The following is a 20,230-nucleotide window of genomic DNA, read 5'->3' on the forward strand; positions in this document are numbered from 1 at the left end:
CCCAGGTTTCCGCTGAAAATTGGTTTTGTTCCAAGTCGGACTTTCCCAGTTAACAAATGTTAAATAAATAAAATAACCATTCTAGACAGTTCTTGAAGCTGATTAGGCATTTGGTCCATTTCAGAGAAGCCATTGTCTCATATGGGTGGATTATTATTGTGTATTCATTGAATGATGAAACTGACAGGTCCAACAAGTTAAATATGGTTAAAATCCATATTTTCAAGATAAGGAGATACCTGATGTTGTTATACCTGGCAATGGTCCACAATACCCAAATCAGGAATTCGGAAGAGTTGTGCTTGAGTGGGAATTCATTATTTTTATTCTTTATTGAATTAGATAGTCTCACATTAACTACATCACAAAAGTGTATTGTAGTTTTTCTATGCTTAATATTGTTTTTGTACCCTTTATCTGTTACTGCAAACTACTTTTTTCCTGGCTGAGAAATAGTTCAGACGTAACTTCCACTCAACTCTGTCCTCACTTTAATAGTCATATTGCTTAGACTGTCCAAACAATAAAGGAGACTCATAAGTCTTGTCTCCTAATGGTGCTGTAGTACAGCAAGAACAGTTACAAAACTCCTGTTAAATCCTGCCAGTGTGGTAGACTTGAAGAAGCCAGGATACAAGGACTGCTCCTGAATTAAAAAGGATTCCAAGGAAAGAAATGTTTTGTTATTAAGAAAAATCTTTGATATTTGGAAAAAGTTTCATTTTGATGTAACTAGCCCATGCTGTGTATAATCTATTGTTGAGGCTAATTTACAGTGATTAGTGTAATGTAATACATGCTAACTGACGTATAAAGTACAAACATATCTTCTAACGTGAGAAAGGTGAATGTTGGATATGGAGTACATACCTAGCTAGCTACAATAATTTTTTCATGTCATATGGTACACAGAGGTTCCAAAGATGTTTGCAGTCTAGAATCTCATGGTAGCAACACCACATCCGTTGTTAGTGTGTATTTATTAAGCCTCCTCATATGATGCATGAAACCTTCTTTCAAATGAAAAGATTTTTCTGTAGAACTCAAGCTATAAGGTAATAATTGTATATACATAAATGATCATCATCTTGCTTGTATACTGTATTTCAAAGAAAAAAGCCAGCAGCAATAGTCAAAAGATCTTTGCAACTCCTGCCTAGATCTACCACTCACCTCTTCACCCTGTAGGAAAAATGTGTTGGCACTCATAGCTTTCATTTAGAAAAATGAGATGATATTTGGGAATGGTCACTTATATAGTATATTATAACGTTTGGGTTTCCCTCCTTACCTGTCTTTGTTTTTCTGTGACCACTTTTGAGTGGAATCTTGACAAGTGCCGAAGTTACTGTTACATGGCCACCATTGCTAAGAGCATTATTTAGTGCTTTATATCCTGCAGCTCTGTTGGAGTAATTTTGTTGAAGTAGCTTATGCTTGTTAACTGTTTTTTGGTCTCAAGAGATTCAGTAAAGAATTAATCAAAGTTAAAATGGGATGGCAATTGCCAGTTTTCTGACTTTAGTTAAATGTATCTTTTTAAATCTTTTATGTAAACAAAATTGATAACTAGGAATTAAGAAATGAAAAGAAGCATGTGAGAGAAGTTTGTTGCTTGATTGCATTCGTTTACCGGGACGGTCCAACTGGGCAAAAAAACATGCACCTTCTCGGCAGAAACCTGCAGAGAAATTCTCCAACATTAACCAAAAAAAGTATACATATACAGAGAATATCATATGAATTATAACTATTTGAGAATATCATATGAATTATAACTATTTTCGGAGTACAGAATTTTTTTTTTTTAATAGAGTACATGACAATAAATAGAACAAGTAGTTGGCTGATAAAAACACTAGAACATGGAAATCAAAGTCTAAACCATCTGTATTTGAAGTATTAAATATTGTAACAGAGGTAGAAGAATTAAGTGAGATCTTTAGAAAAAAGAAGGAACAAATTACATAGAAATAAATGGAATTTGTGGGTACAATACACACTGAATAATGTTCAGGAGGAGGAGTGAGGTTTAAGGAAAGGCATGAATTAAACAATTTATGTAATGCTTGACTGATGGTAGGTATAGAAAAGAACATATGTGATATATAATGTATATAACTGAAAATATGTTAATATGGCTTGTTTTCTTTTATATTAATGTATGTTTGCCTATGTCTCAAGTGATAATTTAATTGTTAAAATAAATGGAACAAGTACAGATGTAGAGGAATGATTGAATGAAATAGAGAAGAGAGGGGAATATGAGAAAAATAAGTGGGTTCACTGAAAGAAGTGAAAGTAAGAAAGATACTGTAGGAGGGGAAAGATTAGTGGACAGAGTTGAGGTGATCACGGTGAGAAAGTAAGCAAAATAGTTGTAAGCTGGGAGAGAGTAAGTGAGTAGTTGCGTTCAGGTGGTAGAAGAGTACAGAGTGGATAATGTTGGAAATGGGAAGAATACAGAGACCTAGCTGTGTAAGAAGGGATATCTAGAAGAAAGATGACTAAAGTTTGAACAGGGGTAGTGGTGGTAGGTGAGACAGGTATAGGTCATTTGTGAAATATAATTACATAGAGAAAATAAAGATGAGTAGGAGAAGAGATCAGTTGTTTTATGAATAAAAAAGTACCTATTTGGATTACTTAAATTGTAGATTTGGGCAGGACTTGGCTGGTGCATGTGTATAGCCATGTTTCAAAGTTATTACTTTAGCTGATTTTTAAACATAGCAGGCATTTTTAATTTGTCTTATTTCTAACGTGATAGCGTTCCACATTTTTTAGCGGTGAGAGGAGTATGATGAAACTCCTGTAGAGTTTTTTGATTTGGTTACAGCTAAAGGTAACTTTTCAGTAGAGTACAAAGGTGTACTAGGGCTGTATAGGTGTAGAACGGTGCTTAGGCCTGGGCATTTATCAGGATAAAATGAGTTTGTGCTGTTGAGCTGAGAATGAATTAGTGAATATGTCAGCTATAGCCATTGTAGCAGTATAAGGGGTATTTAAACCTGGTTAGTTAAGGCGTTCGAAAGACATGCGTAGAATGAGTGTGCCTTCGTTGAAGGTTGGGCATCGAGCTGGCACCTCGGCACTGTAAAAATCTACTGCCAATCATTAGCGGATTGGAGTTCTGCTGTGGTGACCCCTAACCGGGAAAAGCCAAAAGAAAGAAGAAGTTAACTTGGCTACTTTGTTATAGCATTGCTCCATAAAGGAGAGCAAGCTAGACTGTAGGTTAATGAAGATGGGGACTACATAAAGAAAAGAAGAGACGGGAGTAGGTAGAAAGATGCTAAGTTATCAATCTGGCTTTGTCTGTTAGATATGATTTGGCCCTGTAGATGGTACCAGGCTTCTGATGCATTTTCCATGTCTGTTTTCTGCAGTGATCACATATTAGAGTTTTATCAACAAAGATTCCATATCTGCGGTGGTGGTGCTGCGGTAGTGTTGTCGCCTCTCAGTAAGACATTGTCTGGTTCGATTCTCAGTTAGAGCGTCTTCTCCGTGGAGACATGCGTGAATGGGCGTACCTTCGTTGAAGGTTGTGCGTCAGGGCTGGCAACTCGGCACGTAAAAATCAACTGCCAATCATTAGCAGACTGGAGTTCCGCTGTGGCGACCCCTAAAAGCCGAAAGACACAACAACAAAAATCAACAAAGATTCCATAAGAGTTTAGTATGAGTCACTAGTTCAGTGTTGTATGATAGGATGAGTAGATGGAGAACTGGTCTTTTTGCTCAGGTGGTGATCTGGGGTTTAACAGGACCAGTTTAATAGGGTTAAGCAGCAATTGTGAGTCATATAGCCAAACTTCTACAGAAGAGATGAACTTCTGAGTAAACTGCTGTAGGGTATCTATAGACTTTTGTCTGAGTAGATTAAAGTGGAGTCCTCTGCGTAGTATATGATAGAGGCATGTTTAGTTGCAGTGACCAGATCATTGGTGAAGATATTGAAGAGCAAAGGACACAGAATAGACCCCTGGGGGACTCCAACTGTTATAAAGAAAAAGAGGAGGTATAATTTTGCCATGTAGTACCTGCATCCTGTTAGATTTGAAACCAGGAAAGTGCTGTAGATTCTAAACCTAGGAAAGATAGCTTGAGAAGTAGTTTATGATGTGCAACAGTGTTGAATGGTATGCATTGATTTGGTCGTATGGTCAATTGTCGAATACATGTTCGACTACAGAATGCCAGTTTGGCATAATTGAGAATGCAATTATGTCGAAACGCCAAACATCCCCCCCTTTTTGACCCATGGTAGCACTTGTTTAGGTGGTAGAGTGGTCGGAAATGCCGAATGTCGAATTTCATACAACATTCCGACCGTTCGACATCTAAATCTTCGACCTATAAGTTCGAAGAGCTGCCTGTTCAACAATTGGCCGTACGACCAAATCCATGTAAACCGTGTTGAATGCCTTTGACAGGTCAAGGAAAACCACTGATTCAGAAATTCCACAGGTCCTGCTCTCATTTACTGTAGTAATAAAGTTGAATAGGGCAGTTCCAGTGTTGTGGTATGGGTGAAAACCATGCTGAGTTGGTGAGAGAAGAGTATCTGTAATAAAATTAAGGACTTACACTTTTAAACATTTCTCTAGTACCTTAGAGGAGATAAGATGGCTATAGGTCTATAACTGGAAATGTCATTGGAGCTTCCTCCTTTATGCAGTGGTAAGATTTGATTTTTTTTTTCCCCTTAGGGTTAGGATATAGTATAGTTTTCACTAAGGGACTGGTTTATTAGAATAGCAACAGGATAGGGCAAGGATTCAGCACCTGTTTTAATACATTAATCTGGTAATTTGTCAGGTGTAAATGTCAGAGTTCAAATGAAACAGGAAAAGACATAAATCATCCAAAGTAATTTTTTGAGGAGGTTGCTAACATTATAATGACACCTAAAAAGAAAGTTCTACAGTCGTAAATAAAAGTACAAACATTCTCCCTGTTGACCTCTGTGCTGCCAAAAGATAAGATTTTAGCAATTTCTTTTCAGTGTTCCCAGTGAAAATGACAGATTCAGGAGCGTCAATAGTAGAAGAGCCCTAGCACTTCAACAATGTTTAATCAGTCTACACAGGCCACACTGCATATCATTTGAGAGCACTGCAGCAGTGTTTAATTAGACAGATGTCTAATAAGTGGGAAATTCTTTCTGAGCTGTTGAGCCGACATGAAAACGGCGTATTTTATTTATTTATTTTTACCTGGAGTTGCTATTTTCTCTGTCTCCTCATCGGGAAAAGTAAATGAATGATTTGTGTCGCCTATAATACAACTACTAGTAGTACAGCTGTCCCCACACTACTGAATAAGATTGGCAGCCATGGCCCACACTTATCAAAGCATGTATGGTGTGAGAATACCAAATATATTGCATAGTGCAAAACAGCTTGGCAGCATCACTGTGAGGCAAGTAATCTTTATCGTCTGTCCTGTGGATGGTTGCTTTGCAACTAATATAGGAGTTAGGCACGTGTTGCTGATGGGAGTTTCACTGATTCGATCCCTGGCTGGGATGTGACAGTCTGGGGGGAGGGGGATGAAACATCAACAGCTTTCAGTCTGTTGCAGTTGCTGTGGAGGAATTCAGCCACTTTGACCTCACCCACACACATCAGGCTTCAAATGCAAAAGAAATACTGTTTTGGCTTTTTCCCCTGGCAGCACGCAGAAATGTTGCACACTGAACTTGAGTTTCTTAGCTAATCATTTAGTGAGAAATCAAATTTCTGGATCCAAATCTTCCAGTTTTCAGTTATGTCCTTTGAAATGAGAGTTCCATTTCCTGGAAGGATGCATTTTAGCAATATTTCCACTGAGAATTCTACTTTTGTACTTCAGTAACAGTCAATCTTGGAAGTAAATATATTTCTTCACTCCTGTTGTTATATTTCTTCAGATCTGGCAGGTATTTTCCCAGTCTATAATACCATATCAGCTTAATGCCACACACTTAAACAGGAGAAACAGAATATTGTCTGGCCTCTGTAAGGTATGTATTCCAGCTGTGCTGTTTAAAATGTCTGTGTACCACATGATACACAAACCACTGTAGCTAGTTCATTAGTATTCTCTATACACACACACACACACACACACACATATATATATATATATATATATATATATATATATATATATATATATATATATATATATATATATATATTTTTTTTTTTTTTTTTTTTTTTTATTATTCCTTGTTAACTTGGGTTATTCCTGTTGGGCCAGTGTCTTCTTTTTGGGGAGACCAGTACTGGTATGGTATTCATAATGACTAGGAGAAATTTGGCCTCTGAAATAATGAACTTCCCATACTGTTTTTTTTTTTTTCGATAAGGGCCATGGGATCTTTTTCATCCACTTAAGCTGCCACCAATTCAAGCAGATGGGGCCTTGTTTAATATCTCATTTGAAGTACTGCACTCTTAGTAGTGCAGAGAGACAAAAAGGCTCCCACATGGACAAACCAGCCTTTACTGCTGTTTCCCATCTCTGGCTGATGTTTCAACATCTAAGCCACAAAATGAACTTTGATTAGATGTAGCTTAGAACCCCATCTGTCTGCACCATGGAGACTGCATTTTTCCAGTCTTTCTTCTGTGCACTGGACAAATCTGCAAGCTCTATCTAGCAGGGAATCCTTCTGCACATATTACATATTTTTATTTTATATGCTTATTTACTGCTAGCAGGGTCATTCTTTATGCACCGGGGGACCTGTTCTGGCTGTCAGGGACAGTCACACACCTCTTACAGGGTAATTCTTTATGCTCAGGAGGGCCAGGTTATCAGAGATAGATGCATACCACTCTAGATGGCATGGGGTTCTGTACTGTGCTACACAGGGCATTACCATTCTAAGCACAGTAGTTTACGTTCAGGAAAAATCCACATGGGGCACCTACTTAATAGCATATGCACTTGAATGCCCTTTCCATGTAACTGATATATGATTACTCCGTTGTCTGTTTAGTCTGCAAGGGGCTCCTTATTGTTTCTTAATATACATTTTGTTGTTGGGATTTTCTTACTTGTATCTTTGATTTCCCAGGCTATGTATAATGTGTTGCTTTCTTCCACTTCTATTTTTTAGACGTTGTTGACCTTACTTTATCAGGATCCATTCCTGGGATCTTTAGTGTGTTAGAACTGTGATATACCTTGAACTAAGCAGCTGTGATGTTTACAGCTGGTGCTTATAGCTCTTGAGGATGTCACCAGAGCACTAGTGTAGCTCTTCTTAGCTTTGTTAATCTAATTAATCATCATAGGGAATGTGGTATCCTGGTTTCCTCCCCCATTCTAGACCTTTCAAAGGCATTCAACACAGTCTCCCATCAGAAATTAACTAACAGTCACTACTTGGCTTGAGTAGTGCCCCGATTGTATGGTTTCATTGTAGTTCATCTAACAGACTCCAGACAGGTAAATGGACCAAGGAATTATCTTCGATGTTCTTCATTCCACATTGCTGCAGTCCTAACAATTGGGTAGTCCGCTGTCCAGTCGGCCCGAATACCAAAGTATATGGCTGACGTCGGTCAGGGCGCATTAGACTGACGTCAGTACGTCAGGGTACTAATGCGCATGACCAACGTCATATCCTCAGTCTTTTTTGCCGCATGGTCCGATGCAGAAGCAATTTTGCGAGTGCAGGTTGGCGTTCTGAAAGTTTCTGAAGTCAGAGTTTCAGACCGAATCAAAGTTGGCTAAGTACCCCGTTGGGGAATATTTTGGTTTTTCTTGCCTCAGTATTTAACCGGATGTCAGAAAAAGTGAATAACTGTATTTCTTGTGGGAAACAGATACCTCATAGGGATTACCATACTTTGTGTATACCTTGTTTAGGGCCTGAGCACGACGTTGTTGGATGCCGCTCTTGTGCTAGATTTAACAAACGCACTATTAAGAGAAGGTTAGACTGTGCCAGGTTAGTTTTTGGGAAGCGTTGTAATTATAAAATGCCGTCGGATGCTCCTACGCCCGCCGCCAAAAGCGCAAGGACAAAGCAGCAAAGCCTAGAGTTGAAGAACCGACTGTCCCGGACGTCGGTTCTCTAGAAGGCTCAGTGGAGCCGGAGGTTCTGCCAGGAGTTTCTTTGGAGTCTCAGGGAGAGACTTTACTGTTACAAGATGTGTCCTCTCAGGAAGTAGGCCAGGCTGAGGGGGCTTCTCAGGTGGCTGTTCTTCCCTCTCTTCCTAAGGTGGTTAGGGCCTCCCCTTCTGTTTCCAAGGCTTCTTTGAGAGGCAGGCCAAGTTTAGCTTCAGTGGGGGTTTCTCCTAGTGCTTCAGGGTCTTTGCCTAAGAAACATATGCTTAAAATGGCAGAGGATTTAAATACTATGATTAGGGGTTCTATGCCCCCTCCTGATAAGAGGCCTAGGGTGGAACCTGAGTTTGAGAGTTTTGAGCAATGTTCGGTGGCTTCTGAGTCTTCGGCTGAAGACTTGTAGGAGTATCCTCCTTATTCTGATTCTGATGTGGATGATTCTACTCCTTCAGCTTCTCCTCCTGAGGATTTTTCATTTTCAGAGACTCTGCATTCCATGAGGGAGCATTTTAAATGGGAAGGTCAAGATTTCTCTGATTCCAGGAAGAGGCTTAGGGAATTCTTGTTTTTACCCCAGCATAGGCCTTTAGCTATACCTCCTGTTCTGAATGTGGTGGAAGATGTTTTTGCAGAGGCTTCCCTGAATCCTGATTCTTTGCCTCCTGCCCCAGTTAAACCGGATAGGTACTATAGGGTGCCTGAAGCTCATAAGTATCTTTTAAGAGTCCTAGGGCAGACCCGGAAACTGTCTCTCAGGGGCCTAAAGGTGTGAAGGCCTCTGTTGTTAAAAATCCTGTTCCTCCTGATAAAGAGGCAAGGGCTTTGGATAGATGGGGAAAGAAAGTGTATACTTCTTCCACTTTAGCCATGAGGGCGTTGAATTGTCAGTTTCACATGTTAAAATATCAGAATTACCTCCTTTCACAGTTGAAATCTAAGGTGGATGCTCTGGCAGCAGGTATTGAGTGTAAAGAGTTGCAGGATTTAGTTCATGTGTCTGAACAGGTGGGTAAACATTCCCTGCAATGTGGTTTTGATGCTGTGCAGGCCTCCTCGAGGGTGGCTGCCACTGGTTCTGTTCTTCGAGGCACGCCTGGTTGAGGGATCAGAATTTAGCTGAGCATGTTAAAACAAGGATTTTGGATGCTCCTTTACAGTCTGATGTGTTGTTTGGTGCGCCTGTGGAAGCAGTTTTGAAGAAAATGGAGGACAAGGCTAAGTCTATGCAAACTGTTAAGGATTTTTGCAGGTTCAGCCTCCAAGTTTAGTAGAAATTGGCCTACTAAGGGATGGACATATCCTGCTTATGATTCCCAGTCTAGGGGTAGGTCTAGGCGTGGTAGGGGCAGAGCACAAGGTTTTTAGGCCTAGAACAGGAGTTCACCTGCTCAGTCTTCTGGTGAAGGCAGGGGTCAGTCCATTAGAAAACAGACCCAATGACCTACCTTTTCAGCTGCCAGTACATTCTCGCCTGGCAGCACCTTTGGGAGGAAGGCTGGCTCTTTTCAAAGAAAATTGGGATTTAATTACCCAAGACAGATGGGTTTTGGATATCATTCACCACGGTTACAGGTTTTATTTCCATACCTTGCCTCCTTTCAAAGGCATGCCAGACATTCCTCCTCTACAAAGAAAAGAGGCTCACAAGCAAATTTCTCTGTTGCTTCAAATAGGGGCCATTCAGCCAGTTCCTGTGCCAGAAAGGGGCCTAGGATTTCATTCTCGCCTGTTCCTAGTACCGAAGAAGGGGAACACGTGGAGACCAATTTTGGATTTATCTATCCTCAACACTTATCTGGACATTCCCAAGTTCAAAATGTTGACGTTACAACAGCTTTTACCTCTGCTGGGCAAAGATCACTGGATGGTAACTTTAGATCTCAAGGAAGCTTACCTTCATGTGCCTATAAGACTAAGTTGCAGGAAGTATCTGCGTTTCGAGCTGGAAATTCTCATTATCAATTCTCTGCATTGCCCTTTGGCTTATCTACTGCGCCCAGAGTATTCACAAAGGTTCTGGCTCCAGTGATAGCTTACTTCAGGCTAAAAGGAATTCAAATCTATCCTTACTTGGACGACTGCCTGATTCTGGCTCAAGAAAAGGAAGACCTTCTACAGCATTTGGAATATGTCATAGCAGTGCTAAGATGCCTAGGGTATTCTGTGAACGAAATAAAGTCCAGTCTAGTACCCTCTCAAGACATGTGCTTTCTGGGTGTGAGACTGAATACAGCAGCCCAGATGGCCTTTTAACCCCGGACAAACAAAAGAATCTTTCCAGTTACTTCCATCAACTATCTCTTCAGTCCGGGCTGACTGCAAGGACAGTCCTTCAAGCCTTAGGGTTCATGGCATCTTGTATTCTGGTGCTTCCCAATGCCAAACTGCATATGAGGAAGCTGCAATGGTATCTCAAAATGTATGGACACAGCACTGCCAGGATTTGGACACTGTCATTCAAATAATACCTTGCATTCAAAAGGAATTTTTGTGGTGGGCTCAGGAATGTCACCTAAACAAGGGACTCTCTGTGACCCGGCCAGAGGCGAGTCAGATTCTAACGACAGATGCCTCAGACATTGCTTGGGGAGCTCATCTAAATGGAAAGTGGATACAAGACAAGTGGCCTGCCAGACTACAGCATCTACATATCAACATGAAAGAGATGTTAGCAGTCCAGTTTGCATTAATGGCTTTCAAGGAGTTACTTCTTCCAGGGCAGGTGTTGATTCTAACAGACAACACAACTGTCATGTGGTACATCAACAAACAAGGGGAACACATTCTTACCCATTGTGCAGGCAAGCAATGATTCTATGGGAGACTGCGCTCAGCTTGCAACTAACTCTTCAGGCAAGGTTTCTGCCGAGCACAGAACTCCTTAGCAGATGTGTTAAGCAGACAAATCATGGATCCCCACGAGTGGAAACTGGATCTTCATGTATTTCAAAATTGACAGTGTCATGGGGAACTCCAGACATAGATCTGTTCGCTTCTCCACTAAACCACCAGCTGCCAAAGTTTTGCACAAAGAGGTTTCATCACACAGCTTGGAAAGTGGATGCTCTTTCTTTCAGTTGGAAAAATCTTCATGTGTATGCTTTTCCACCTCTGCCTCTTCTCTCAAAGGTGCTTCTAAAGGTCAGACAAGACAAGCCAAGGATGATTTTAATAGCTCCAGATTGGCCTCGGCAGCACTGGTACCCATTACTGAGGAGTCTGGTAAGGAAGCCTCCATGGCCTTTACCCTTGATTCCACACCTGTTGTCTCAGAGGGACGGTCACCTGCTCAATGTCAAGCTTCACTCTCTTCATCTAACAGCCTGGCATATTCTGTTTTGAAAGACAGCAGGTCTCAACTTCCTCAACAAGTTTTAAATGTGATTATGGAAGCCAGAAGACCTAGTACAAGGAAAGTGTACGCAGAAAAATGGAAGAGATTTTTATTTTGGACTGCAGCAAAGAATTTGGAGATTTCTGAGCCTAATTTGAGTGTGGCTCTTCAATATCTTACTGAGTTATTGGACAAAGGTTTGTCTTTCTCTTCCATTAAGATTCATGCTGCAGCAATTTCAGCTCACTATGATTGTGACCCACCATTGTTTTCACATCCTTTGTTCAAGCAATTTCTTAGAGGGGCAAAGAATATAAGACCCCCACGTAGAGCTCCTACTCCTGCTTGGGATCTCAATTTTGTGTTGGAGAAACTTACTCTACAACCTTTTGAGCCTGCGGCTACTGCTGAACTGAAATACTTGTCATGGAAGACTGCTTTTTTGTTGGCCATTACTTCTGCAAGAAGGGTTTCTGAGTTGCAGGCCCTTATGGCGGTTGAGCCTTTTTTGATTTTTCATAAGGATAGGGTATCATTACGTACTAATCCTTCCTTTATGCCTAAGGTGGTTTCTAGTGTGGCTTTAAACCAAACTATTCATTTGCCTACTTTTATGCAGATCCTCAAAATAAAGGGGAAAAGATTTTGCACACTTTAGATGTACACAGGCAATTGCGTTATTATTTAAGCAGGACTAAGGATTTTAGGCAGTCTCAGCAGTTGTTTGTTTCTTTTGCTTTGAGTTCGCAGGGCAAGCCTGTGTCAAAACAAACTATTTCTAGGTGGATTGGGTTTTGCATTGCATTTTGTTATTCCCATCATGGCAAAGAGATTCCAGCTGGGATTAGGCCTCATTCCACTAGGGCCACTGCCACTTCAACAGCATTTCTAAGGGGGGTGGCAACTAAGGATATTTTGGAGGCAGCTACTTGGAGTTCAGTGCATACTTTCTCTAAGCATTATCACCTTCCTCTCTACTCTAAGTCTAGGGCTGGTTTTGCCACAGCTATTTTGCAAGGCATATTGTCAGCTCCTGCTTCTTTATGATTTGCCAGCCTCCCTTACCTCTGCTTTGGGATTCTACCCAATTGTTAGGACTGCAGCAATGTGGAATGAAGAACATAGTACAGTTTTGTACCTACCATAAATGTAGATGTTCGAGGATCCACATTGCTGCAGTCCAATTTACCCTCCCTCCTTCCCCTCTGTGTTTAGGGGTGGTTGTGTAGGTGAGGTTATATGCTGGTAATGTTGTATATATTTTACATATTTTTGGTGCAGGTATATTTGGCCTTGTCTTTTTAGGGTCTTCTGACATCTGGGGCAAGAAAAGACTGAGGATATGACGTCGGTCATGCGCATTAGTACCCTGACGTACTGACGTCAGTCTAATGCGCCCTGACCGACGTCAGCCATATACTTTGGTATTCGGGCCGACTGGACAGCGGACTACCCAATTGTTAGGACTGCAGCAATGTGGATCCTCGAACATCTACATTTATGGTAGGTACAAAACTGTACTTTTTAACCCATTGCTGTCCCCCGAGGCTGTATTCTAGGACCCATTCTTTTTAACATATTTGTAAATGACTTGCACAAAGCAGCAAAATAAGCTTCTTTTTCAGTATGCAGATGATACTGCTGTTATCTGCTGTGCCAAAACCCTACCAAAGCTCCAGATTGTAACCCAGTCCTCATTCTCCTGCATTGAGTCATAGCTCGAAAACTCAAGACTCATACCCAGTTCAGATAAAACCACGCTTCTGCTATTTTACAGCCCAAAAAAAAAAAAAAAAAAAATGATAGTGCTACAGGCACCATCTCCTTTATATCTGCATTTAGCACAACCCTCGAAATGGTCACTCACTCCAAGCTACTAGGTGTCACCATTGATAGATTGCTGTATGTGAGTTACAAACTTGCTATAGTATCCATTATATTTTGTGTAATCATATTTTTTTTCTTATTTATCAAATGTCTAAAACTGTCATCACTGTGGTGTAGTTTTTCTCCCTTGACCTCTACTAGTCAGACTATCCTGGTGAACAAATAGTAAGTTTGTCACTGAATTTTTTCTTTAAACTCATTTTAAATTGAAAAGTGTGTATTTCTGGTGCAAGGCTTTCTTGACATGTGTTGTATTTAAGATATTAACCGGACAACATGAAAGTGTTGCCTGTTTACCACCTCATCTCTTATGTGATTAACAGGCGAATTCCGCCAGCGTGATTGGAGACTTGGACGAAGAGTTTGATTCACTTTATTCTGTGCTAGATGAGATGAAGGAGAGCATGACCAACCGAATCAAACAAGAACAAGCACATAAAACTCAGGAGCTTCAGGTACTGAGCAAATGCCATATTTTATTAAAAAAGAACCTCTTAAAGATGTTTAACAGCACTGAGGAAATGTGTAGATTTTGATTTTGTTTGTGGTAAGTTTCACTATTTGCATTATAATTTGACTGGAAAGAAGGCTGGAAGAGTGGTTGTCCTATTTGCTTAGCAATCTTATATTTTAAACTCTGCACATTTATTTCAACTTTTGTTTTCGTGTAATACTTCACACACATCCCATGCCCTTCCTTAGCTTAGACGATGTTGGGAATTAAGAAAACTAGAAATCCATAATGTACAAAGACAGTGTAGGAGCAGTTTATGATGTCCAGATAAATTAGGTTTGTCAGTATTATCCGTAACCAGAGTATTACGTTTGTAGTTGGAATATTTTTTTTTTATCATTGTTAGCTTCTTTCCTTAAATGTATGTGACTTGTACTTTGAGTTTTTATTTTTGTGTTTTGATGCCAAAAAAGTTATAGTTTTGTTGCCAAAAAACATATGGTAATGATTAGCAGTATTGTTTTACTTTCCTTAGAATCAGTTGACTCAATGTACTAGTGCCTTAGAAGATGCAGAGGAACTACTGGAATTTTCCACTCGAGCATTAAGCATAAAGAATCCTGAAGAGTTCTCAAAGGTAGGTAACAAAATAGAATGTGAGAGAGGGTCTTTTGACTTCTCCCGTTAGGGGTCACCACAGTAGACCACCTGTCTGCAGATTGATTGGCAGTGGAGTTTTTATGGTGTTGAGTTGCGAGCCCAGCACCCAACCTTCACCAAAGGCACACACACTGCATGTCTTTAAAACTCACTCAACCGCAGGAAGGACATGCAGACTCTGCACAGAAGGTTCTCCAGCCGAGAAATGAACTGGAGAACCTCTTGTTGTGAGGCGACTATGCTAACTGCAGCACCACCACAGCCAGAATGTGAGAGAGGGTATTGCACTTATTTTGTTTTCTACTCTAGCCTCTACGTGAACATGAAGTAATTTTATACATTGTCACCTCACAGTAAGACGTTGTCTTGTTCAGTTCTCAGCTAGAGCGTCTTGTGTGTGGAGACATGCGTGAATGGGCATACCTTCGTTGACGGTTGTGCGTCAGGGCCGGTAACTCGGCATGTAAAAAATCTACTGCCAATCAGAGTTCAGCTGTGGTGACCCCGGAGCAGTAAAGACAGTTTTCAGTTAGTGTGTCATGCAGAGAACTGAATTCATTTTATCAATTACCTCTTTAGGTGTGAAATGTGGGGAAATAAAACTTTGCAAAATAAGTACCCAGACAGATACATAATGTAATCCATCTTTAGCATATTAAAGATAAAAATGAAGTAACTGTTTTTGTTGAACTTTTGCCTTTTATTTTTTTCTTGGTGACCATTCAGGTCTGCTGGCTTTCCACTAATTTATTTGCACATACCTGAATGGAGTATTTATTGCCATGTCACCTGCCCTAATTTTTTGACATATTTAAGTGACAGACAATGCCTATGTTCTTCTAGTGTGTAGTGTGATCTTTAGAACAAGTACTAAAGATGTGCTAGAATGAGAGTTGGAGAAGTAGTGTTTTAAATGCCATACGTACCTATGTTTCTTAAGAAGCACATCTTCAGAGCTGTGTTCGTCAGCAGGTACATCATATCGAGCATTTGTTGATGTCTAGCAGCATATTTCTAAGCAGTTTCTGTTAAAGGTTGGTACTGCCTTTGTATCATTAGTGCAGTTGGCTCTCTAGCCTACAGAAATGGAGCCCACACTACAGCTCCAGCAACAGTGTTTCCTAGTGGGAGCGGCTCAGTGCTGGAGAATCCATCCATGTATTTAGTTTGCCCATTCCAGAGAAGAGGAAGGTATAAAAGTCTGTGCACTCAAAGTCACATTTTGAGAGTCTGCTCTGGCTTGTGCACATACCACAGAGGCTGGCCTTAGACTGCTAAGCAGAGTGGATGCTCTCTAGGTAGCTAGGTATAAGGATTCATTCTCTTCTGTGGCACAGCAGACTGTTTGAGTGCCAATTCTAGCACTAGTAGGATATGGTATTCAGAAATTAGTGGAAGCCAGCTTGGATGATGTCCAAACAGCCCACTCTTCCACTTTACCAAATGTGGTCATAATTGTCATGGACAAGGGAACATTAAGTTGAAGGAGTCAGTAGGGTATTTGGAGAGGACTAGCTTGTTAGGGGGGGGGTTGGACCCATAAAATGCATAGTTGTTGCATTTGTGACTAAATGCTAGTCACAGATAGGGCAATTCTTTTTTGACATCACATTCCTGTAGAGTTAAGTGGTACTGATGGAAATTAGTTTGCATTTTTATGAGACTGTAACACTTGAAACATTTTAATTATTTCCCTCTTCTTCCAGCATTTTACTCTTAGTTTTGTGCTAAATACAATTAAACCATCAAAAATCTAATTTGTTCCTACGGCTGTGGGAGTAAAGTGAGTCATAATCTTTCTCTGGCCAGGAATAAGAAATGAGTTATAGTGAAGAACACTAAGTGTTCATGCCTGCTGCCTTCAGAACAGGGAAAGTGAAGGTATTTTTATTGGAACAGTAGCTAGTTTCTAATGAAAATATTGCATGGTGTCAGGGACAATAGGTAGTCTCTAATGAAAATGTTGCGTCGTGCCAGGGGTCTGACTGTGAATGTCCCACAAAAGGAGCACTATAGGCTTTTCCCTTAAACAATTTAGCACATTCTTTAAATGTGCTGCTTCATTAATCTAAGAAGTCTTCTTCAGATTTAATCAACTTTTGTCAAATAGAAAGGTATTTTCTTTAAAGCCACATGATTTCATTCTAGTTTCATTCGTTTCTAGTGAGTTTAGCATGGAGGTTGGTCCCCCAATGTCAGAAATAGCTTTGGTATGTACTGCAACAAACAAAAAAGTATAGCCGTTTTCTCCTGCCTTTGCCAGTAGCATATCTTCCAATGTAATTTTTTCCCAGCTTGACTCCTGTGAGAAAGATTTCAGTAAAGTCCCATCTGACTGCAGTGCTGATGCAGGTCCCCAGACCCTTAATAACTACAGTTGCTGTGTAACAGTCCCTAGCAAGAGGTGCCTGATTGTAGTAAGTGGAGTGGTGCAATTAAAAGATAGGCTTGTTGTGCTCTTTTTTAATGTCAGACTGGCAGTTAAGTTTTTGTTAAGCATGTCGTACCACTGTTAAGCATTAGCCTGCAGCTAGTGGACTACCAGCAGTCACCACAGATCAGAAGCAGGAACCCAGGAAAAAAAAAACATGGAAGTGTTTTTTGTTTTGTTTTTTTAACTTGTTTTAAAGCTTTTTACCTCCCAGCTGCTGTTCTTTGGTGGCTGTTGTATGTGTGACAGCAATAAGTGTATTTTAACATTATCATATCTTCATCCATAGAGTATATCATTCATTAGCTCTGTGTGTGTGTGTGTGTGTGTGTGTTTGTGTGTGTGTGTGTGTGTGTGTGTGTGTGTGTGTGTGTGTGTGTGTGGAAAGGGTACCATATCCAAACTTCACTGAAATTCTAACAGAAAGATGGACAATGCTCAACTTTAAGAAGACTGCTGAAGCAGAGATGTCCTGGATATTGCCAGGTTTCCTCCTTGGTATCATTTCTCCACTGCTCCTATTTTGAAGAAGGTATCTTTGGATTGTCAGGCTTTTAACATTTCATTGTTTAACATTTATTCTCAAAGGGAGGTAAAGATATTTGTGGTGTTAACAGGGGGATACCCTTATTCCAGTATCAAATTCTGTTTGTCAGGCATCACTTTGCCTGCAGATTGGAAGTAAAATTAGGCTTGAGGGAGCATGCAGTATATTTTAGCTGGAGTGTCTGTAGAACTCTGTTCACCCCTTCTGCAATGTCATATACTACAATTTGAATTCTCTTATTTGTGACAGCTTAGAGTGGTGCAAGCAGTGGATGGCCTCCCTTTCAGGGACTACTGGTTTATAGAACTGCACCTTCACTTATTTTATGGGAATGTTTGCAACCATTGTAGGCCTACTAAAAGGCCCCCAGGTCTCCATTATTCTGCAATTTGCCCAATAAGGCATATATGCCACAGATCGGCTATGAGTGATGGCATGGTTACCATTTACTCTGACCAATACTGCCCTTATTTATGTGTGGTGAATAGTCTAATTATAGAGCTTGGTTTTCAAGGCAGCTGAGATCATGCAAGGATAGTATCTAGATTTTTGGGTTGAGCTGAGACTCTTGTGATGTTATCATCTAAGCACCTCAGCACAGTAATATTCAGCATTTTTAGGTCATCGGTGCATGTATGTTTGCGTCATACAGAGTCATTAGTTTTAGTGAAGAACTTTAGCATGGTAGCCTGAGTGAATTTGGCAATATGAGTCCCTAGGGAAAAAATGTTAACTTCATCATGATCAGTCTTAGAAGGGGCTTAGCTCTTTCATTAGTAGATGACCTCTTCTTCATTTTAACTCAAAAAGACAGCCAATAAAAATATGTAATGTTCTATAATCAGGTCCTACTTTTTTAATATGGGTTAGTTTTATTCAGTTGAAGGTTTTATGTCGTTAGGGTTTTAACTGATAAGCCCATAGAAATAGTTGCTTTGTGCAGGCGTTGAGCCCTACACCTTGTATATGTAGGGCTGAAGCACTAAACATTGTGCCAAGTCTCATTGTGAACTTTTGACCTGATTGTAGTACGTTACATAGAAGGGTGTACATTTAAATGAAGTGTCAATAGCTGTTTTGCTATTGGACTTTGAAGAGAAAAACGATTGTTTATTTGTTGTTGGTTTCTGCCTTAGACACATATTGTTACTGCATATTTATGACAACATTGAATGGTATTGGTGTATGAATGAATTTTTATTGGCTGTTAATCTGATTCTAGAACAAATATAATATGTAAAAGGTGCCTTCATTTGTTTTTTAAAGCTACTCACTGCCTGGAGATCTTAAGAAGCACACTGCATTCTTTGAGTAACTTTTTGGATGCAGTAGTACTAATATGCATGCAGCTAGATATTCCACTAGCTGTCAGATGTCCTTTTATGCATGGGGAGGAATTTGTGCACCTTTGCAGCCATGGGGGGTGGCAAGGGAATGGTGTTGGACTCTCTTCTGCAATTTCTTCTATTCTTTCTGTCCCTTAAGATGTTGGTCCATCTGTAGAAGGATTAATGTGAAGTTGTTCAATCTCGCCGTTTGTTCTTTACACGTGGGTTCGGAGCCGATCCATCGGCTCTGAGTCAGCCGCTTTCCAAGCTCAAGATCTTTGAGTAGCTCGAGGTACATTCCCTATCCCGTGATGCTCTCCTACCAACCCCAGATCAATTTTCCCTCTGCAACGGATCGCACGATCTTCGGAGGAAGCTCGGGCCATTAACCTTCTTTTTTATTCTTAAAAGAATTTAAAACAACTTTTAGACTATCAGGGATGTGATATTTGTGAGACTTCTCATATTTCTTGTAATTGTTGTTCAGTGAGTTAACTGGATATTCTATTTTTGTCATCTAATTCGGAGCGGTTGCTCCTAGGCCTTTAGCCTTTCTTGACAGGGCACTGTCAGATTTAATTCCCTATCCCCTTATTTTTCATAGAATTATTGTATTTGAAAGTTTTTTGTGTTGCATTATTCTTGTAGTCATTGCAGTTCAGGGATCTGAACTTTCTAAGGAGTTCTGTTTTTTCGACTTTTTGATATTGTTATCAGGGATCTGATATTTGTGTGTAATTTCTGTTTAGAATGTCTGAGAAACAAAAATCTGGATTTAAAAGGTGTGATTGTGGACAGAAGATGTCCATCACCAATAACCATGTTTATTGTGTGTACTGCTTGGGTCCACTACATTTGCAAGAAGATTGCTCTATCTGCCATTCCTTCAGTGGCAGGGTTTTATTAGAGAAGCAAAGGAAATTGGTCAATAGAGGGCTGTTGAAGCCAGATTTTCAAGAAGCATTAGACAAGACTGACAAGACCTCCAACTCCTCGAAGGGGTAGAAGTCTTCTAAGGTGTCATCGGAGCACAAGTCTTCTGTTCCAAGCACCTCTGGGAAGACTCAGTTGTCGGCTCCGCAGCCTTTGGAGACATGCACCGAAATCTTACCTCGGAGCCAAATCATTGTGTTGGAGCCGGTGTCGGAAGTTTTAAAGTCCCTGATCCTTAAGTCGGTGGCTTCTTCTGCTCCTTCGACCCATTCTTCCGGTACCCTTTCCTACATCGATGTGGACCGCATGGTGCAGAGACGTTTGGTGAACCCGGGCCCTGGCCAAATTGCTTTCAGCTTCGACCCAGTTGGCTTCAAAGCCTACTCCCCCCCCCCCACCACAATTTCTGCTCCTCCTCTGATGCCAGTTGAGCCTTCGGAGCTGGAAAGAGAAGATCCGATAGTGGTCGAACCCTCTGAGCCGAGGCCTGTTCCAGTGCCCTCATCCCCGTCGACCTTGACTTCTTCGGTTCTGATTAAAAAGTCTCGGAGCTGACACTCTCTCACTGGTTCCGGGGGTGAGAGTC

The 20,230-nt window shown here is 40.6% G+C and overlaps 1 protein-coding gene across 2 annotated transcripts in view; it reads left to right on the top strand.

The window, feature by feature from the left end:
• Nucleotides 1-20,230, top strand: part of LOC122793200 (FSD1-like protein) — a 913,201-nt gene that overhangs the window by 260,045 nt on the left and 632,926 nt on the right. For both annotated transcript variants that reach the window (XM_044061031.1, XM_044061032.1), the window contains exons 3-4: nucleotides 13,615-13,746; nucleotides 14,281-14,382. In XM_044061031.1, the coding sequence (XP_043916966.1) occupies nucleotides 13,615-13,746; nucleotides 14,281-14,382 (234 nt within the window). The remainder of the gene's footprint in view (nucleotides 1-13,614; nucleotides 13,747-14,280; nucleotides 14,383-20,230) is intronic.

The sequence above is a fragment of the Protopterus annectens genome, chromosome 2.part0 (assembly GCF_019279795.1).
Source record: "Protopterus annectens isolate FY-2018-M chromosome 2.part0, PAN1.0, whole genome shotgun sequence".
In the NCBI taxonomy this organism is placed as follows: Eukaryota; Metazoa; Chordata; order Ceratodontiformes; family Protopteridae; genus Protopterus; species Protopterus annectens.